At 47.9% G+C, this 20384-nt stretch overlaps 1 protein-coding gene across 4 annotated transcripts in view; it reads left to right on the top strand.

Annotated features, from left to right (window-relative positions):
• Positions 1-20384, top strand: part of COL24A1 (collagen type XXIV alpha 1 chain) — an 808926-nt gene that overhangs the window by 292419 nt on the left and 496123 nt on the right. For all 4 annotated transcript variants that reach the window (XM_063427613.1, XM_063427615.1, XM_063427616.1 and 1 more), the window contains 2 exons: positions 5401-5454; positions 12780-12824. In XM_063427613.1, the coding sequence (XP_063283683.1) occupies positions 5401-5454; positions 12780-12824 (99 nt within the window). The remainder of the gene's footprint in view (positions 1-5400; positions 5455-12779; positions 12825-20384) is intronic.

Raw genomic sequence — 20384 nt, forward strand, 5'->3', positions numbered from 1 at the left:
AGGGTACCTGACCTCTTGCCGGTCAGTGCCCTTGTTAGTCCAGCAGCCCACCCACAAAACAGGAACAGCAGTACAGCCCACCCACAATAAATGGTGATTACACCTGAGTAAGGAAAAAACTTGTCCAGGTCCAGATGCCTCACCATGGCTGTGTGGGGGACTGGTAGGCTGTTTTGGTGGGTTGCTGAGTGGGCAGAGGCCAGCGGTACTCTGCCCTGGTGCCAGCACTACCACGGGAGTAGTCTGGTTGGAGCCTGGTTGTTGGAGACCGACTGTCTCCCCTTTAGCTGCGCAGCTCTGCTGTTGGAGACCGATTGTCTCCCCTTTAGATACATAGTTCCGCTGTTGGAGGGGGAGACCGACTGTCTCCCCTTTGGCTAAGCAGCCTTGTTGCTGGAGGACAGGACTGACTGTCCTTACACCCTGTGCTGTAGGTGCAGAGACCGTAGTCCCATCTGCACAGTTGTGGGGCTTACAGTCTCCCCCTGGTACATTAAGCTGCCGCTGGGGAGAGGTGGTAACAGGCTCCTCTCCCGATAGAACACTCTGCCGCTGGGGAATGGAGACTGGGCTCCCAATTCCCTGCACATTAATGATCTGCCGTTGGGGAGGAAGGACGGCACCTTCTGCTCCCTGGGGTACACACTGCCGCTGGGGAGGAAGGACGACCCCTTCATCTCCCTGGGGTACACACTGCCGCTGGGGAGGAAGGACGGCACCTTCAGCTCCCTGGGGTACACACTGCTGCTGTGGAGGAAGGACGGCACCTTCTGCTCCCTGGGTTAAACACTGCCGCTGGGGAGGAAGGACGACCCCTTCATCTCCCTGGGGTACACACTGCCGCTGGGGAGGAAGGACGACACCTTCTGCTCCCTGGGATACACACTGCCGCTGGGGAGGAAGGCCGGCACCTTCTGCTCCCTGGGATACACACTGCCGCTGGGGAGGAAGGACGACACCTTCTGCTCCCTGGGATACACACTGCCGCTGGGGAGGAAGGACGACACCTTCTGCTCCCTGGGATACACACTGCCGCTGGGGAGAAAGGACGACACCTTCTGCTCCCTGGGATACACACTGCCGCTGGGGAGGAAGGACGACACCTTCTGCTCCCTGGGATATACACTGCCGCTGGGGAGGAAGGAGGGCACCTTCAGCTCCCTGGGACACACACTGCCGCTGGGGAGAAAGGACGACGCCTTCTGCTCCCTGGGATACACACTGCCGCTGGGGAGGAAGGACGATACCTTCTGCTCCCTGGGATACACACTGCCGCTGGGGAGGAAGGACGACACCTTCTGCTCCCTGGGATACACACTGCCGCTGGGGAGGAAGGACGACACCTTCTGCTCCCTGGGATACACACTGCCGCTGGGGAGGAAGGGCGGCGCCTTCTGCTCCCTGGGTTACACACTGCCGCTGGGGAGGAAGGACGGCGCCTTCTGCTCCCTGGGACTCACACTGCCGCTGTGGCTTGGGTGTCCCCCACCCGGCTCGTTCTGCCTGGTATTGCAGATCCTCAGCCACGTGAGCCTCAAGTATCCGGACAACGCTGTCCGGGACATCCTTGCTAAAATACGCCAGTCGCCATCGCATTTCCCGAAGGAACGCCTCCTCGTAGCTGAGTGCTGCCCGGGTGCTAACTCTCTCCATTCTGTTGTGAACAGGGCCGCTGTACAAATACGAACGTTGCCCTCAATTGTAACTCCAAACGAACTGTGTCTCTGAGCTGCTTTACCTCGCACTAGGACGCCATCCCACCGCTGCCACCACTGTAACGGAACCGCTGGCACCCCGACCGGGTACCCTCCGCTGACGGATGCTCCTAGTGCTTTCCGAGGTCTCCAAGCACTCCACCAGACACCATAATCACTGTAGACTCCCACGAACCGCCGCAGCTTGGTTGGGGTCTCGCCATGCTACCCACTCTGGACCCACGACCAGGGTCTAGCTTCCAGTAGATGGACCTCTCCGAATTCCAGAGCGCAGGAACAGGAACCAGCTCTTAGCAGAGCTCAGCGATTATACCCTGGGGAGTATAGTGATTATAGCAATCCCCAGAGTGTAGTTCTCCAATCCCCCCAAACATGAGCCGAAACTTCATGAAGGTACAAGATGATCTGAGGTGCTAGCACACCCAGTCTGCTTTTATTTCCATCTTACACATAAAAGACCGCCCACAGGGGCGGGGTAAAACAGCCAATAGCATAACGGTTACAACCCACAAGTTCCCTCCCCTCAGATAACCAGTTAACATAATTATTACAGCCAGGGAAAATACAGTTTTTATACATGTGCTATAACTTGAAAACCCTACATCCAATATTCATAACAATTACATATTTGAACTCAGCACACTTCAAACATAAACCCTTCCAAAAATCAGCCAAATCCCTCCAGTGGATCAAAAGTTAGCTGGAAGTCCTTTATGACCGACCGCAAGCACAATTTCCTGCCCAAAACAGTTCCATAGATTTGGGCTGTGCGGTCGGTCAATTTCATGCGGAAAAACGACTAAGTCCCTGTGACAGACCCCTTTCTAGTGTAACAGATACCATCTCGGAGAATTGCCGTTGCATATGGATTATTGTGGATTTCGGGTACTTGTGGATCCGTACGGTATACATCGCCACGTGGAGAGAACAATGGGTCGCGGCCATTTTGACCGCGTGGACTAATGACCGAACTTTCCACTCGACGAATTCCGACCTTACCAACGACATACGCCCATGCTAGTCGACGGATCCAAAGTACCGAACCAAAGACACCCGGTCCAACAGAGAGTTTTCGTTTATTTTGTATAGTTTTTGAGTAATTGGTGCAAACGTGTATCTGGCGAACGGCCCAACCGATCTAGGGGATTTTCACGTATGTTGTTCCCCTAGATCTCCGTTCCCTAATACGCGTAGCACAATGTATTTTCGTTGCATATTGTGTGTGTTATATAAACTTGTAATAATGTTATAATATTCTGCTCGGTACAGTGGGAGTGACTCCCACTGTAAATGTATTATCTCCTCCGGATACGGGGAGGAGTTGTTGTACGGCATAAAAGCCCGAGTTACCGAATAAAGATTATTCCTACTTTTGACCCTCAACACAGAGTCTCGTCTCGTGCTTGGAGGGGATAACTATTACTTGGATATCGTAATTATGGGGAACCTGTTATGCTGTAGCTAACTTCGTGCTTGGAGGGGATAACTATTACTTGGATATCGTAATTATGGGGAACCTGTTATGCTGTAGCTAACTTCGTGCTTGGGGAAAAGAACACCTTCTCAGCGGCGTAAACCCCTACTACACCGGGGTGCCGCTACAGTCCCATTTCGAACGGGACTTAGTCTCTGGAGCTGCAAGTTCCGTATGGGAGAAGGTAAGGGTCAGCGGTGTTCGGCAGAATGTGTAGCCGATTTTAGTTCCACAGAATCTTTAGCATACACCGCTGACCGCATTCGAGGAAACCAAGATGGCCGCCGCCACGTGCAATTGACCGGCAGTAACCTCACAGCCTGGGAGGTAAATTGCCTGCACACTTTAACTTCTGGGTGGTCTGCCTGTGTGGTACTTGGTTCAATAAGCCCTATTTACTGAACCAAGTGGGGGAAAGCCAGGAACAAGTTATTTTACCGGTCTGGGGACATAGTCTTAAAGGGGCATTGTTCAGCAAAGTCACAATATGTCCCCAGACGGTTCTTAAAGGGCCATACACACCAATAAAAGTCCATACGTTTTCAGGGGCCATAGTCTTAAAGGGTATTGTTACCCAAAGTCTCAATATGTCCCCAGACAGTTCTTAAAGGGCCAGCAGCAGTACAATAAAATACCATTCACTGTACTTAAAGGGCCAGCAGTTGCACAATAAAATACAATATGCCCCAAATAATCCAGGGGCCATAGTCAGCAGGTAGGAGGCGGGCAAACAGGTTTCTCCAATGCCCAGTGGCGAGGTTGGTTTCGTCACATACACATACAGGCCACACCCAGGGGGAGGCATAAAATAACCAATAGTATCACGGGTGCAACCCACACATCCCCTCCCCTTAGTGTGACACATAATCCCATTATACATACAGTTAAAACATACTTTTTACCCAACTTTCATAACTCTAAAACCATACATCACATTCACATAAAAAATACATATCCACAATCAATCCATTCAGGGGAACAACATATTAAAAAATGGCATGAATCAGACCAGGGGTTCAAAAGTTAGTAAAAGTATATTTTGTTCCCCCTGGCTGGCAGTATTTTTATCTGGCTCAAATAGAAGTAAAACATCCCCACAATGCATCCTGGCTTCCTCCCTTCTGCCCTGGAGATAATTGGAGAAGTAATCCAATTATCTCCCAGGTCAAAGACAAAACTCCATTACACATGTGGGGACCTAAATACAGGATTATGTTTTAAAATATATAAAGTCACTTTTATTACACCAAACACAGACATGTTACATATCCCCAGATAGCTCAGGTCTGGGTGCACATTATTAGGTGAATGGCACCCAGACCACACGAATACAGTTTAATCGCCATGGAGCCAAAGTCTTTAATCACACGAATAGGCTCCATAGCCTAGCTATCTGGGTTACCACAGTTCACATAGAAATACCGAAGGGAACCAGGAGACGGATGGCTCAGCAGTGCTCGTGCAGATAAATGTCCGTTTATAGTACCATAGTTTAGGTGCCGAACACTGTTTTTAAAGGGCCCAATCTCCCAGGGCCATAGTCCAAAGGCAGCAGGCGGGCAACCAGGCTCCTCCAATGCAATGTGGCGAGATTGGTCTCGTCACAGACGCGTCACCTATCCCGCACATTACATAATGATGCGTCACCTATTCCACATGTAACATAATAACGCGTCACCTATCCCGCACGTTACCTAATGATGCGTCACCTATTCCACATGTTACATAATAACGCGTCACCTATCCCGCACGTTACATAATAACGCATTACCTATCCCACACGTTACACAATAACGCGTCACCTATCCTGCACGTTACATAATAACGCATTACCTATCCCACACGTTACCCAATAACGCGTCACCTATCCTGCACGTTACACAATAACGCGTCACCTATCCTGCACGTTACACAATAACGCGTCACCTATCCCGCACGTTACATAATAACGCATTACCTATCCCACACGTTACACAATAACGCGTCACCTATCCTGCACGTTACACAATAACGCGTCACCTATCCTGCACGTTACACAATAACGCGTCACCTATCCCGCATGTTACATAATAACGCGTAAATTATTCCATGCATTATGTAATAGCATGTCACCTCACACGTTAGATAATAACATGTCACACAAAATAGGAATATCACTTTTTTTAATGTCTTTTGTCCTTATTGCTCTTTTTGTTTTTATCTTCCCATTAGGGTGTTCCTGGAGATGTTGGAGAAAGAGGCCCTCCTGGTCCTGATGGTAGTCCAGTGAGTAACAAATAATTATCTAACAAAATTAGATGTGTGTGTGTGGGAGGGTGGTACCAAAAATATACTCTCCAGTAATAGGGAAACAGCCCTGATACTCTCCAGTAATAGGAAAACAGTCCTGATACTCTTCAGTAATAGGAAAACAGCCCTGATACTCTCCAGTAATAGGGAAACAGTCCTGATACCCTCCAGTGATAGGAAAACAGTCCTGATACTCTCCAGTAATAGGGAAACAGCCCTGATACCCTCCAGTGATAGGAAAACAGTCCTGATACTCTCCAGTAATAGTAAAACAGCCCTGATACCCTCCTGTGATAGGAAAACAGTCCTGATACTCTCCAGTAATAGTAAAACAGCCCTGATACCCTCTAGTAATAGGAAAACAGTCCGGATACTCTCCAGTAATAGGAAAACAGTCCTGATACTCTCCAGTAAAAGGGAAACAGCCCTGATACTCTCCAGTAAGAGGGAAACAGTCCTGATACTCTCCAGTAATAGGAAAACAGCCCTGATACCCTCCTGTGATAGGAAAACAGTCCTGATACTCTCCAGTAATAGTAAAACAGCCCTGATACCCTCTAGTAATAGGAAAACAGTCCGGATACTCTCCAGTAATAGGAAAACAGTCCTGATACTCTCCAGTAAAAGGGAAACAGTCCTGATACTCTCCAGTAATAGGGAAACAGTCCTGATACTCTTCCGTAATAGGGAAACAGTCCTGATACTCTCCAGTGATAGGGAAACAGCCCTGATACTCTCCAGTGAAAGTAAAACAGTCCTGATACTCTCCAGTGATAGGAAAACAGCCCTGATACTCTCCACTAATAGGAAAACAAGCCTGATACCCTCCAGTGATAGGAAAGCAGTCCTCATACTCTCCAGTGATAGGAAAGCAGTCCTGATACTCTCCAGTAATAGGGAAACAGTCTGGTTACTCTCCAGTGATAGGGGAACCATCCTGATACTCTCCAGTGATAGGGGAACCGTCCTGATACTCTCCAGTGATAGAGAAACCGTCCTGATACTCTCCAGTAATAGGGAAACCGTCCTGATACTCTCCAGAAATTGGGAATCCGTTCTGATACTCTCAGGTAATAGGGAAACAGTCTTGATACTCTCCAGTAATAGGGAAACAGTCTGGTTACTCTCTATTGATAGGGGACCCGTCCTGATACTCTCCAGTAATAGGGAAACCGTCCTGATACTCTCCAGTAATAGGGAAACAGTCCTGATACTCTCCAGTAACAGGGAAACAGTCCTGATACCCTCCAGTAATAGGGAAACAGTCCGGTTACTCTCTAGTAATACTGAAACAGTAATATAAAAGTCATATATTCATATGGGGTTTTGGGTTATAATAGAAGTCCCCATGTATAGCGTGAGGACATCCAGTGTCATTTAGGCGACCAAAAGTTGCCTAACCATCCAGAAGTCCCTCTAGTGGCTGTCTGGTAAACAGCTACTAGAGCTGGAGTTAACTCTAGCAGGTAATTATTGCAGTTTCTTAAAACTGCAGGGTTAAGTGAGTTGGGACACTGCACCCAAACCACTTTAATGAACTGAAGTGGTGTTGGTGCCTGTAGTGTACCTTTAAGGCTTAAAGTAGCCAAACTGGAAAAAAATATCCAATTCAGCTAGGTTTCCAGGTCAGCCACATTTGGGCTTAAATTCACTTTAAATTCCTGGCATTTCTCACTTTAGTAAATGACCCTCTTAGTGGAACAAATTCTGTGAGACTGGAAAAAACATTTAGGGTAAAGTGACAGACTGAAGAAAAATTGACCAAAATAAAAGACTGACATCGATGACATTTAGGGAAGGGAAGAGAAAAACAAGGGAAAATATATACTGAGAAGAGACAGAACAAAGAGAATTAAGAGTCACATTGTTCAATACACACATCCCAGTACCTACATACATCTACACACACACACACACACACACACACATATATACTGCCCAATACATACATCTTCACACACAACCCAATACTTACATTTACCCCCCCACACACACACACATACAAATACAAACACTGTCCAATACACACATACTGCCTAATAGCACATCTACACACATTGCCCGATAGATATAAATTGACACACACTGTCCAATACATAGAAACACACACACACACACACACACTCTCTCTTTATTGAATTTTATTGAATTTTACTGAATTTTATTAATTTATTCGTTTATGGGATGTGTGTAGGTACACACATCCCAGTACCTACATACATCTACACACACACACACACACACATATACTGCCCAATACATACATCTTCACACACACAACCCAATACATACATTTACCCCCACACACACACATATAAATACACTGTCCAATACACACATACTGCCTAATAGCACATCTACACACATTGCCCGATAGATACATATACATTAACACACCCTGCCCAATACATAGAGAAACACACACACACTCTTTATTGAATTGTATTAATTTATGTTATTCAGGCACCGTTCCAAAGACCATTGTGACAGTTTTGTCAGTGTTTACCAAAAGTTTTCTTTTCAACCTCTGCAAACTGGACTTTGGCATTATATAATCACATGCCACCTATCCCTCACGTTATATAATGACATGTCACCTCATGTTATATAATAACGTGTCACCTATCCCACACGTTACATAATAACGCGTCACCTATCCCGCACGTTACATAATAACGCGTCACCTATCCCGCACGTTACATAATAACGCGTCACCTATCCCGCACGTTACATAATAACGCGTCACCTATCCCGCACGTTACATAATAACGCGTCACCTATCCCGCACGTTACATAATAACGCGTCACCTATCCCGCACGTTACATAATAACGCGTCACCTATCCCGCACGTTACATAATAACGTGTCACCTATCCCGCACGTTACATAATAACGCGTCACCTATCCCACACGTTACATAATAACGCGTCACCTATCCCGCACGTTACATAATAACGCGTCACCTATCCCGCACGTTACATAATAACGCGTCACCTATCCCGCACGTTACATAATAACGCGTCACCTATCCCGCACGTTACATAATAACGCGTCACCTATCCCGCACGTTACATAATAACGCGTCACCTATTCCACATGTTATGTCTATCTATCTCTTTATTACATAAAGATACATCTATACACACACACCACATGTATTTGTATGTATGTATTGGGCAGTGTGTGTGAAGATGTATCTATGTAATGGAGAATGTATGTGTTTGTATGTATTGGGCTGTGTGTGTATTTGTATGTATGTATTGGTTAGTGTGTGTGTGTAGATGTATCTGTAATGTGTCTGTAATGTGTGTGTGTGCACGTTTTTGTGGAATGAAGAGCGAGTATGTGTTTGTATGTATTGGGCAGTGCGTGTGTAGATGTATCTGTCATGGATACATGACAGATACATGCATACATACACACTGCCCAATACATACAAATATTATTTTGTAAAGACAGAATATTGCACACATCAAGTATCCTGGGAATACAGCAGGGTGTTCCAAACAGGGTGGACCGATATCCCATATAGAATATAGTAGTAAGAAAGTGGTCTGGGCACACCTGGAGGTTTGTTTGATGGGCAGTCTTTATTTGGAGTGCAAAATAAAATACAACAATGTTTTGGCTCCCCTGAGCCTTTGTGAAGTCTAAAGTCAATAAGAAAAGTGCAATAAACCCATATAAATATAGATTATCATTAAAAACATGACACATGATGAAATCTAACAAGTCCTTCCCATAAATATTTGTGCTGGGAGATAATTGCATTAAAGACATGTAAGATAATTATCTCCCAGGAACAGGGAGGCAAATATAAAAATACACCAAAACATCATAAAAACATAAAATAACCCCACAAATAACACATCAACAAATAGCCCTGATCTGAGCGTCCAAGTTCTCCAAATAGTGCTCAAATCCATGTAGTGTAGGGGAAACGCCACCGTGTTAAAGTTCTGACTGGCCACACACGTGGTCCTATGCCCAAAACAGTTCCAGGGCGTTTGGTGCTTTGGCCGGCACATTTCGGGAGCTTCTGCTCCAGCTGGCTCTTAGTCTCAGGCACCTTCCCTCCAAAAAGTGCTCTCCTGGCAGCTTGCAAAGTCATTCAAAACCCGGAGCAAGTTGTCCAGGAGCCGCACGGTCACCTAATGCCGAAAAAACAGTTCCATAGCATTCGCGGCTAAGTCCCGCTGAGGTGACCGGGAACCCACAAAGTCCTCATGCCAAATTTGGTTCCATAACGATCGCAGCTAAGTACTGCTAAGGACAATTCGTGGGTTTCTTCATGTGAACGGCTGCCAAGGAGCTAGTGTTTGGTTCCCTTCGAATGAAGGGAAATTGCCAAACCTGGGGCACCAAGGGAAAGCTGTTAATGGCGGCTGGGGAGGTTTAACTCTAAACAGGGTCTTTGGATACGGCCCATTGTCCTTGGCCAGGAGGCTAGCTAGCAGGCTCCTCCAGGAGCTCATGGCATAGGCACATTTGTCATAATAAACTCTGAGTATTCTAGGAAAACCCAGAACTTGAAACACAGCCCTAATTGTATTGGTGGATCATAGAAACATAGAATGTGACGTCAAATAAGAACAGTTTGGCCCATCTAGTCTGCCCAATTTTCTAAATACTTTCATTAGTCCCTGGCCTTATCTTATATCTAGGATAGCCTTATGCCTATCCCACGCATGCTTAAACTCCCTCACAGTGTTAACCTCCACCACTTCAGCTGCAAAACAATTCCATGCACTACCCTCTCAGTAAAATAATACTTCCTGATATTACAAGTCATCCTTAGAAAACGATCCGGTTCTGTGGGCTGTCTCAGTCCTGATTGGTCACACACACAGAAATGACCCATACACACGCACACACACTCACTCACTGATACAGACACTGACCCTTACTGGATTACTGACCCTTACTGGATTACAAAGCTACACAGACAAAATGGTAATTGAGCACACAAGCGGAACATGCATTTCCGAGTAGGGATGCTGCTCTAAAGACCAAGATATATACACACACTCACAGTACAGACATTGGCTCATATATACAGAAACACACACACACACACACATGGGGATACACACAAACATTGACACCTGCACACACTGACTCATACGCACACATGCACTGTTACACAGACACTAACAAATTCACACTCTCACAGACCCACATACAATGTCCCATACACATTGACATTCATATACTGACACACAAAGACAGAATATTTGTAGTATAGGCCATTCCAGGACCTTTGCCTTGGGAAGAAGGGGATACAGTGAGTACAGATTAATCAGTCTCACTCTGGCTCTCATGACTCAGAATTCACTCTCATAAAAATGTAATTAATGGAGGTTAATACGGAGTCTCTCTCAATACATGTATTATGTGATGCAGCACCGAGAGCCATGAGGGAACAGACTCTGCAATGCTCCCTCACAGATCTATTGCAATATGCCATCCGCTGAAAGCCTCACTCTCCTTGACCACCACACCTCACTGGGATAAACAAGGGAACCAGGCCGCAAATAATCAACAGGAGGTGATTAAATGTCCATGATGGCATGCAGCTGGGTGTCACATACATTCATGCATGCACACTGTCCATTACACACAACCATATACACACACTGTCCAGTACAAACATTCACACACACACACACACTGACCATTACACTCATTCACACACACTGACCATTACACTCATTCACACACACACTGTCCAGTTCATACGTGCACAATCAATTACTGTCTTGTACACACAATTATACACACACACACACACACACTATCCAGTATACACACTGTCCAGTAAACACATTCCTACACACACTGTCCAGTACAAACATTCCCCCCCACACACAGACACACTGACCATTACACTCATTCACACACACACTGTCCAGTACAAACATTCCCACACTGTCCAGTACATGCATTCATATTCATACCCACACACATTCATATCCACACACGCTGTCCAGTACAAGCATTCATACTCACACACGCTGTCCATTACAAGCATTCATACTCACACGCTGTCTAGTACAAGCATTCATACACACACTGTCCGGTACACACATTCATATTCATACCCACACACATTCATACCCACACACATTCATATCCACACACGCTGTCCAGTACAAGCTTTCATACTCACACATGCTGTCCATTACAAGCATTCATACACACACTGTCCGGTACACACATTCATACCCATACACACACTGTCCGGTACACACATTCATACCCATACACACACTGTCCGGTACACACATTCATACCCACACACACACTGTCCACTGCATAGATTCATGTACACACATTAATAAATACCTATCAGATCTTTCACTGACCGTGAGTTGGATAGGAGGGTAAATTCTTCCAATATATAGGATAGGAGGGTGAAGGCTTTTAATACACAGTGAATGGGGAGTAAATCTTCTAAATAGGAAGGTAAAGGCTTCAAGTATATAGTATGGAGTAATAAAGCCTTACATTATTTAAAGGGCCACTATAGTGCCAGGAAAACATACTCGTTTTCCTGGCACTATAGTGCCCTGAGGGTGCCCCCACCCTCAGGGTCCCACTGCCGTGGCGCTGAAGGGGGAGGAAGGGGTTAATCCCTTACCTTTTTTCCAGCGCCGGGCTCCCTCGGCGCTGGGACTCTCCTCGCGCATTCTCAATGCTTTCCTATGGACGCTGGCGTCTTCTCACTGTGAACATCACACTGAGAAGCACAGAAGTGCCTCTAGCGTCTGTCAATGAGACAGCCGCTAGAGGCTGGATTAACCCATAGGTAAACATAGCAGTTTCTCTGAAACTGCTATGTTTACAGCAAAAAGGGTTAAACCTAGCTGGACCTGGCACCCAGACCACTTCATTAAGCTAAAGTGGTCTGGGTGCCTATAGTGGTCCTTTAAGATAATAATTATATATATATATATATATAGTGCCAAAAGATAGCTGCTCACCGGTCTTTAAAATTCCAATACTTTATTCAGTTCAAGTTAAAATCAGAGACCAACGTTTCAGTCCCTACTTGGGACTTTCCTCAGGGTAACAGAACAACATGTTGTTCTGTTACCCTGAGGAAAGTCCAGAGTACTTGAACTGAAAAAAAAATCTTTTGGCACATTGTATCTCTGGAGTCCAGGCTATGACACGCGACATTATTGAACATTACTGAGCATGAGTGCGGGGGAAATTGTATTTATATATATATATAGTCATTTAGACAATAGGTAAAAATGATATGAAATCCTTAAAATAAAATGTATTTTTTTTCACAGGGAATCGTTGGTGGATTAGGACCTCCTGGGTTTCTTGGTTTGACTGTAAGTTTAGTTTCGTTTCAATATTATTTGTATTGTTTTGTAAAGAACACATTATCCATATATAGAAAGAACAGATTATCTGTAGGGGGAACGTGCTGGTTATCTGTAGGAGATTATCCTTAGGAGGAATGCCGGCCAATATCTAATATTGATCATGAAGTATATCACCACCCTAATGGTGTCTAGTGTGGAATACAATGGCGAAAGGGATAAGGGTGCAGTCTCTCGGAAAATGGTTACTATGTGTCTCCTGTGTAATATAAAGACACAAAGTAACACATGCTCACAAGGGTGAATACCATTGCTTATTTAAACAGTGGACTGTCATTAGTGAAAGAGATAATCTGCTCCAGAGTCTCCACAGGCAAAATATTTGTACAATAGATACTAGAAATCTGGAAAGATATTATATATATATATATCTTGTAGCAGGCTGGCCGGTTCTTAGGTCATAAAAAGCAGAACCGGTTATTTCTTCCAATATGAGGAAAGCTTTATTTAGCAAGCAAGCCCCAATTGAGCCGCAGCAAAACATGAAAACCAAACTAATCTCCTACTCCACACTGGAGACTAACTAACATAGCGGACCCTTTCTATGCTACTGGGCAGCTAAGCTGACAGCAGGAGTTTAACAAATAAAAATAAAGGCTTGCAAAATACCTCTTTGTTCCCGCACAGTTTCAGCAACTCTCTCTCCATTTTCAAACTAACTAGACAGTATAAGGATAAATAGTTAAGTGAAAAAAGTTAAAGAATATTAACCCCTTAAGGACACAACTTCTGGAATAACATGGAATCATGACAGAATATTTCCATCATGTGTCCTTAATGGGTTAAAGTGGATAGTGCATAATGTGCACAGTGATAAAAAGTGCAGGGTTAGATGCTGCGTTTGGCTGCAGACTGCATGCACCTTCGTCAAGGTAAAAAGATCAAATGAGAGAATTCTCCTATATAAAGACAAATCCTATTTGCCTGCCCAATAGTAAAGGGTATAAGATTCATTAAGTGTGGGTTACTTATATCCTGCCACTAAATTAAGTTAGCCTCCAGGTGATAGGCATTATTAGTGAACAGCCTACAAAGGGATGAGTTAATCATCATCTGATATGAACAGGATTTTTATTAAAAAATAAAAAAAGGTACACGTGTACGTTCCCATGCTTATGAGGGGTGTCCTATCGATATCAAAGAGGTCTAACACATTCAGTGAGGTGGGAACTAGTATCCACATAGTCTGCCCAAAGTGCATATCACCTCAATTATGGAGGTTAGAAAAATAAGGATACAATATGCATATTCATCAGGGTAAGTATCCACTGAGTTAGGAGATTTTTATTTATTTATTTATTATTGCCATTTACATAGCGCCAACAGATTCCGTAGCGCTTTACAATATTATGAGAGGGGGATTTAACTATAAATAGGACAATTACAAATAAACTTACAGGAACGATAGGTTGAAGAGGACCCTGCTCAAACGAGCTTACATTCTATAGGAGGTGGGGTGTAAAACACATTAGGACAGGAATTTGCAATCAAATAAGGTGGGCTGCCCTTTAGGAGAGGGCAAGAGACAGGTATGTGAGGTATTGGTTAGTCTTGGAGGCCATAAGCTTTCCTAAAGAGATGGGTTTTAAGGCACTTCTTAAAAGATGCAAGACTAGGGGAGAGTCTGATGGCGGTAGGCAGGCTATTCCATAGGAAGGGAGCCGCCCGCGAGAAGTCCTGCAAGTGCGAGTTGGCCGTATGGGTGCGGACAACGGACAGGAGGTGGTCACGGGCAGAGCGGAGAGACCGAGAAGGGACATACTTATGGATCTGTGAAGAGATATAAGAGGGGCTAGAATTGTTCAGTGCTTTATAGGTGTGAGTTAGTACCTTGAATGGACTCCTATAGCATACAGGAAGCCAATGTAAGGACTGGCAGAGGGGTGAGGTGTGAGAGAAACGACTAGAGAGGAAAATCAGTCGAGCAGCAGCGTTCATTACGGACTGTAGGGGTGCAGTACGGCTTTTGGGAAGACCAATCAGGAGAGGGTTACAATCATCCATGCGGGAAATTACTAGAGCATGGACAAGCTCCTTGGTAGTATCTGGTGCAAGAAAGGGGCGGATGCGGGCTATGTTTTTAAGATGGAATCTACAGGATTTGGCAACATGCTGGATGTGAGGCTCAAAGGTGAGACCAGAGTCAAGTATGACGCCAAGACAGCGCGCTTGCAAGGATGGACTGATGTTAGTACCAGAAACTTGAAGGGAGAGCGAAAGAGGAGGATCAGTATTAGGAGGAGGAAAGACAAGGAGCTCAGTTTTTGAGAGATTGAGTTTTAGAAAGCGGTAGGACATCCAGTCGGAGATGGAAGAAAGGCAAGCAGTGACACATTGCAGGACGGCAGGGGAGAGGGCCGGGGAGGAGAGATATAGCTGGGTGTCATCAGCGTACAGGTGGTAGCAGAATCCAAAAGAGGTAATAAGTTTGCCAAGAGAGGCCAGGGCCGGTGCAAGGATTTTTGCCGCCCTTGGAAAAAAAAAATTTGACGCCCCCCCCCATATGTCCTGCCCACCATGTGACATCACAATGCCCCGCCCATATGCTCTGCCATATGGGCCAACGCCAGTCTTCACAAAGGGTCTTTTATCTGAAAAGACAGTGTGTTTACATTAAAAAGCCTACAGGCACAGGCTATAGACACCAGAACCACTACATTATGCTGTAGTGCTTCTGGTGACTATAGTATCCATTTAATGTGAGGTAAATTAGAGATTAGTGCCACTAATAATATATTGGATTGCCTACTTACCACCAGATGAGGACAAGAGGCTGATGATGGGCTCAGTCTGGCTCCACAGGTCTGGTGTAGAAGAGGCTCTCTGGAGACTGTTTTTAAAAGTGCTCACAACAATTAACGAACAGGAAGCAGCTCCATTTTTTAGGGCCCCTTACACAGCCCAAGGTCTGGGCCCCCAGGGGGCATACGCCTACAATGCCCACCCATAAATCCACCTACATGGCCCATCCATGAGTTGGGGATGTTTTATGTGTGCAATTTGTGTAAGGGATGTAGTGTGTTTATAGGGGATGTAGTGTGTGTTTGTGTGTAAGGAATGCATTGTATGTTTCTTGGTGTGTGCGTGTGTGTGTGTGTGTAAGGGGTGCAAGGTTTGTTTCTGTGTATATAATTGAATGCAGTGTGTGTCTGTAAGGGGGGCATTAATTATGTAAGAGAACGTAAGGGATGCATTGTGTGTTTCGGGTGTGTCTGTGTGTGAGTAGGAATGCATTGTATGTTTCTGTGTGTGTGTGGGGGGGGTGCATTGTGTATGTGTGTAGTGTAAAAGAGAGGGTTTGTGGGGTAGAATAGGGACTGAGAGGGGAACAGCTCTTTATTTTTATTTTTTAAAATTCATAGTGCTCTCCCCTCCGGTCAATTATTGATTTCCCCCTCCCTTCTGTCCCTCCGTGTTCTCCCCTTCTGTCACTTAGTGCTCTCCCTTGGCCCCCTGTCCCTCTGCAGTCTCCCCTTGGTGGTCTTCTCACTACCCCCTCCCCCCTTAGTGGTCCTCCCTCTCCCAAACCCCTTTGTAGACCTTCCCCTACTCCCCCCACCCCCTTAGTGGTAATCTCCCCCCCTTAGTGGTCCTTTCCCTCCTCCCCTCTCCTTAGTAGTCCTCCCTCCTTACCACCCTTTGATGGTCCTTCCCCCCCTTAGTGGTCCTCCCTCTCCGAAACCCCTAGTGGACCTCCCCTCCTCCTCCCTCAGTGGTCCTTACCTCCCCACCCCCGTTCCCCCTGTGTTCCTTCACCCCCTCCCCCAGTGGTTCTGACTCACGCCTCCCCAAGTGGTCCTTACCCTCCCCTCCCCTAGTGGTCCTTACTTCCCCCTCCCCTAGTGGTCCTTACCCTCCCCTCCCCTAGTGGTCCTTGCTCCCCCCTCCCCTCCACTACTGGTCCTTCCCTTCCCCTCCCCTAGTGGTCCTTACTCCCCCCTCCCCTCCCCTAGTGGTCCTTACCCTCCCCTCCCCTAGTGGTCCATACCCTCCCCTCCCCTAGTGGTCCTTCCTCCCCCTCCCCTAGTGGTCCTTACCCCCCCAGTGGTCCTTACCCCCCTGGTCCTTACCCACCCCCAGTGGTCCTTATCCCCCCCTAGTGGTTCTTATACCCCTCCTTTCCCTCCTAGTGGTCCTTATCCCCCCTCCCTCCCCTAGTGGTCCTTATCCCCCCCTCTCCCTCCCTCCCCTAGTGGTCCTTATCCCCCCCCTCCCTCCCTTTGATGGTCCTTCCCCCCTTTCCCCCCTTAGTGGTCCTCCCTCTCCGAAACCCCTAGTGGACCTCCCCTCCTCCTCCCTCAGTGGTCCTTACCTCCCCACCCCTGTTCCCCCTGTGTTCCTTCACCCCCCTCCACCAGTGGTCCTTACCCCCCCTAGTGGTCCTTATACCCCCCCTTTCCCTCCTAGTGGTCCTTATCCCCCCTCCCTCCCCTAGTGGTCCTTATCACCCCCTCTCCCTCCCCTAGTGGTCCTTATCCCCCCTCCCTTCCTCCCCTAGTGGTCCTTATCCATTCTCTCCCTCCCCTAGTGGTCCTTATCCCCCACCCCCTCCCTTAGTGGTCCTTATCCCCCCTCCCTCCCCTAGTGGTCCTTATCCCCCCTCCCTCCCCTAGTGGTCCTTATCCCCCCTCCCTCCCATAGTGGTCCTTATCCCCCCTCCCTCCCCTAGTGGTCCTCACCCCCCCCCTCCCTCCCCTAGTGGTCCTCATCCTCCCCCCTCCCCTAGTGGTCCTTAACCCCCCCTCCCTCCCCTAGTGGTCCTTATCCGCCCCCTCCCTCCCATAGTGGTCCTTACCCCCCCCCCCCCCGCCTCCCTCCCATAGTGGTCCTTACCCCCCACCCCCTCCCTCCCATAGTGGTCCTTATCCCCCCTCCCTTCCTCCCCTAGTGGTCCTTATCCATTCTCTCCCTCCCCTAGTGGTCCTTATCCCCCCTCTCCCTCCCTCCCTCCTTCCCCTAGTGGTCCTTATCCCCCAACCCCTCCCCTATTGGTCCTTAACCCTCCCTCCCCTAGTGGTCCTTATCCCCCACCCCCTCCCTTAGTGGTCCTTATCCCCCCCTCCCTCCCCTAGTGGTCCTCACCCCCCCTCCCTCCCCTAGTGGTGCTTATCCCCCCTCCCTCCCCTAGTGGTCCTTAACCCCCCTCCCTCCCCTAGTGGTCCATATCCTCCCCCCTCCCCTAGTGGTCCTTAACCCCCCTCCCTCCCCTAGTGGTCCTTATCCACCCCCTCCCTCCCATAGTGGTCCTTACACCCCCCCCCGCCTCCCTCCCATAGTGGTCCTTACCCCCCACCCCCTCCCTCCCATAGTGGTCCTTACCCCCGCCCCCCTCCCTCCCCTAGTGGTCCTTATCCGCCCCCTCCCTCCCATAGTGGTCCTTACCCCCCCTCTCTCCATTAGTGGTCCTTACCCCCCCCGCCTCCCTCCCATAGTGGTCCTTACCCCCCACCCCCTCCCTCCCATAGTGGTCCTTACCCCCGCCCCCCCTCCCACCCCATAGTGGTCCTTACCCCCCCTCCCTCCCATAGTGGTCCTTACCCCCCTCCTCCCTCCCATAGTGGTCCTTACCCCCCCTCCCTCCCATAGCGGTCCTTACCCCCCCTCCCTCCCATAGTGGTCCTTACCCCCTCCCTCCCATAGTGGTCCTTACCCCCCTCCCTCCCATAGTGGTCCTTACCCTCCCCTCTGCCCATGTAGCGTGACCGGGCGGCGCGGAACGCGGGACAGGAACCTCTGTTTCCTGTACCCGGCCGTCGGGGAATGACAGGAAGCGCTCACTGTGAGCGCTTCCTGTCATTCCGCCGGCGGCCGGGTACAGGAAACATTGGTTTCTGCCCCGCGTTCCGCGCCGCCCAGCCACGCTACATTGGGAGACCGGCAGGAGGGAGCGCTCTGCGCTTCCCTCCTGCCGGTCACTCAAACCCGGCCGCCCTCCATGCAACAGTGCTGCGCCACCTGAGGCTTGTAAAAGCGCTCAGGCAGCGCAGCATGAGGAGCCACACCGGGCACAGGGATCCGGCACCCCTTGGTAAGTTGCGCCCTAGGCAGCTGCCTAGGTCGCCATACAGGTGGCGCCGGCCCTGAGAGAGGCAGTATAAAGAGAAAATAGAAGGGGACCAAGGATGGATCCTTGGGGGAATCCAACCGAGACAGGACGAAGGGAGGAGGTATCATTAGAAAAAGAGACACTGAATGAGCGTTGGGAGAGATAAGAGGAAAACCACGAGAGGACAGAGTCACAGAGATCAAGCGATTGAAGAGTTTGAAGAAGGAGAGCATGATCAACGGTGTCAAAGGCCGCTGAGAGGTCAAGAAGAATTAGTATGGAGTAGTGGCCTTTGGATTTAGCTGCGATTAGGTCGTTAGTAACTTTGATAAGGGCAGTCTCTGTAGAGTGGAGAGGGCGGAAGCCAGATTGAAGGGGGTCAAGGAGAAAGTTGAAATTAAGGAAATGAGACACAGGGGTAAAGACAAGTCTTTCCAGAAGCTTTGAGGAAAAAGGGAGCAGGGATATGGGACGGTAGTTAGAGGGGGTGGATGGGTCGAGGGATGTTTTTTTTAGTATAGGTACTACAGTGGCATGTTTAAGGTCAGCAGGGACGATGCCAGAAGAGAGCGAGCAGTTGAAGATGTGTGTTAAAGAAGGCACGAGACAAGTGGAGAGAGATCTGATAAGGTGAGATGGGACAGGATCGAGCGGGCAAGTGGTGGGGCGAGAGGAGCAAAGAAGAGTAGCCACCTCTTGGTCAATAGCTGGGGAGAATGTCTGAAGGGTAGGAAAGGCATTATCTATGTGTGGTTGAGAAAAAGAAAGGCAAGGAGGGGAGAATTCTTAACTTAGCTGTTCAATCTTGTCAGTGAAGTAACATGCAAAGTTATCAGCAGTAAGGTTAGTTTGGGGGGTGGCCACAGCAGGGCAAAGAAGAGAATTAAAGGTGTCAAAGAGACGCCTGGGGTTGCGGGAACATGAACTAATGAGAGAGGAAAAATAGGACTGTTTGTCAAGGGCTGCACTGTATGAACAAAATATGAATCTATAATGGAGAAAGTCTGATTGGGTGTGAGACTTCCTCCAGGAGCGTTCAGCACAACGGGAGCATCTTTGTAGGTAGCGCGTTTATTTTGTATGCCATGGTTGGGGGCGGGTCCTCCTCGAGGTACTTGTTTGGAGTGGCGCTGCAGCGTTCAAGGCAGATGTAAGAGTAGAGTTATATGTGGAGATGGCCAGTGAAGGACAGGAGAGGGAAGGGATGGACAGCAGTCGTGAATCAATGTCAGCTGACAACTGCTGGAGATCAAGAGAATTAAGGTCCCTCCTGAGTTGAGGGGGGTTAGGCTGAGGTTGTTGGGTGAGGGGGTACGCGAGAGCAAATGATAAGAGGTGGTGATCAGAGAGTGGATATGGAGTGTTGCAGATATTAGATACTGTACATGCATAAGTGAAGATTTGGTCAAGGGTATTGCCAGCTACATGGGTGGGAGAATTTGCCCACTGCGATAGCCCGAGGG

This window comes from Pelobates fuscus, chromosome 7 (genome assembly GCF_036172605.1).
Source record: "Pelobates fuscus isolate aPelFus1 chromosome 7, aPelFus1.pri, whole genome shotgun sequence".
NCBI classification, from domain to species: Eukaryota; Metazoa; Chordata; class Amphibia; order Anura; family Pelobatidae; genus Pelobates; species Pelobates fuscus.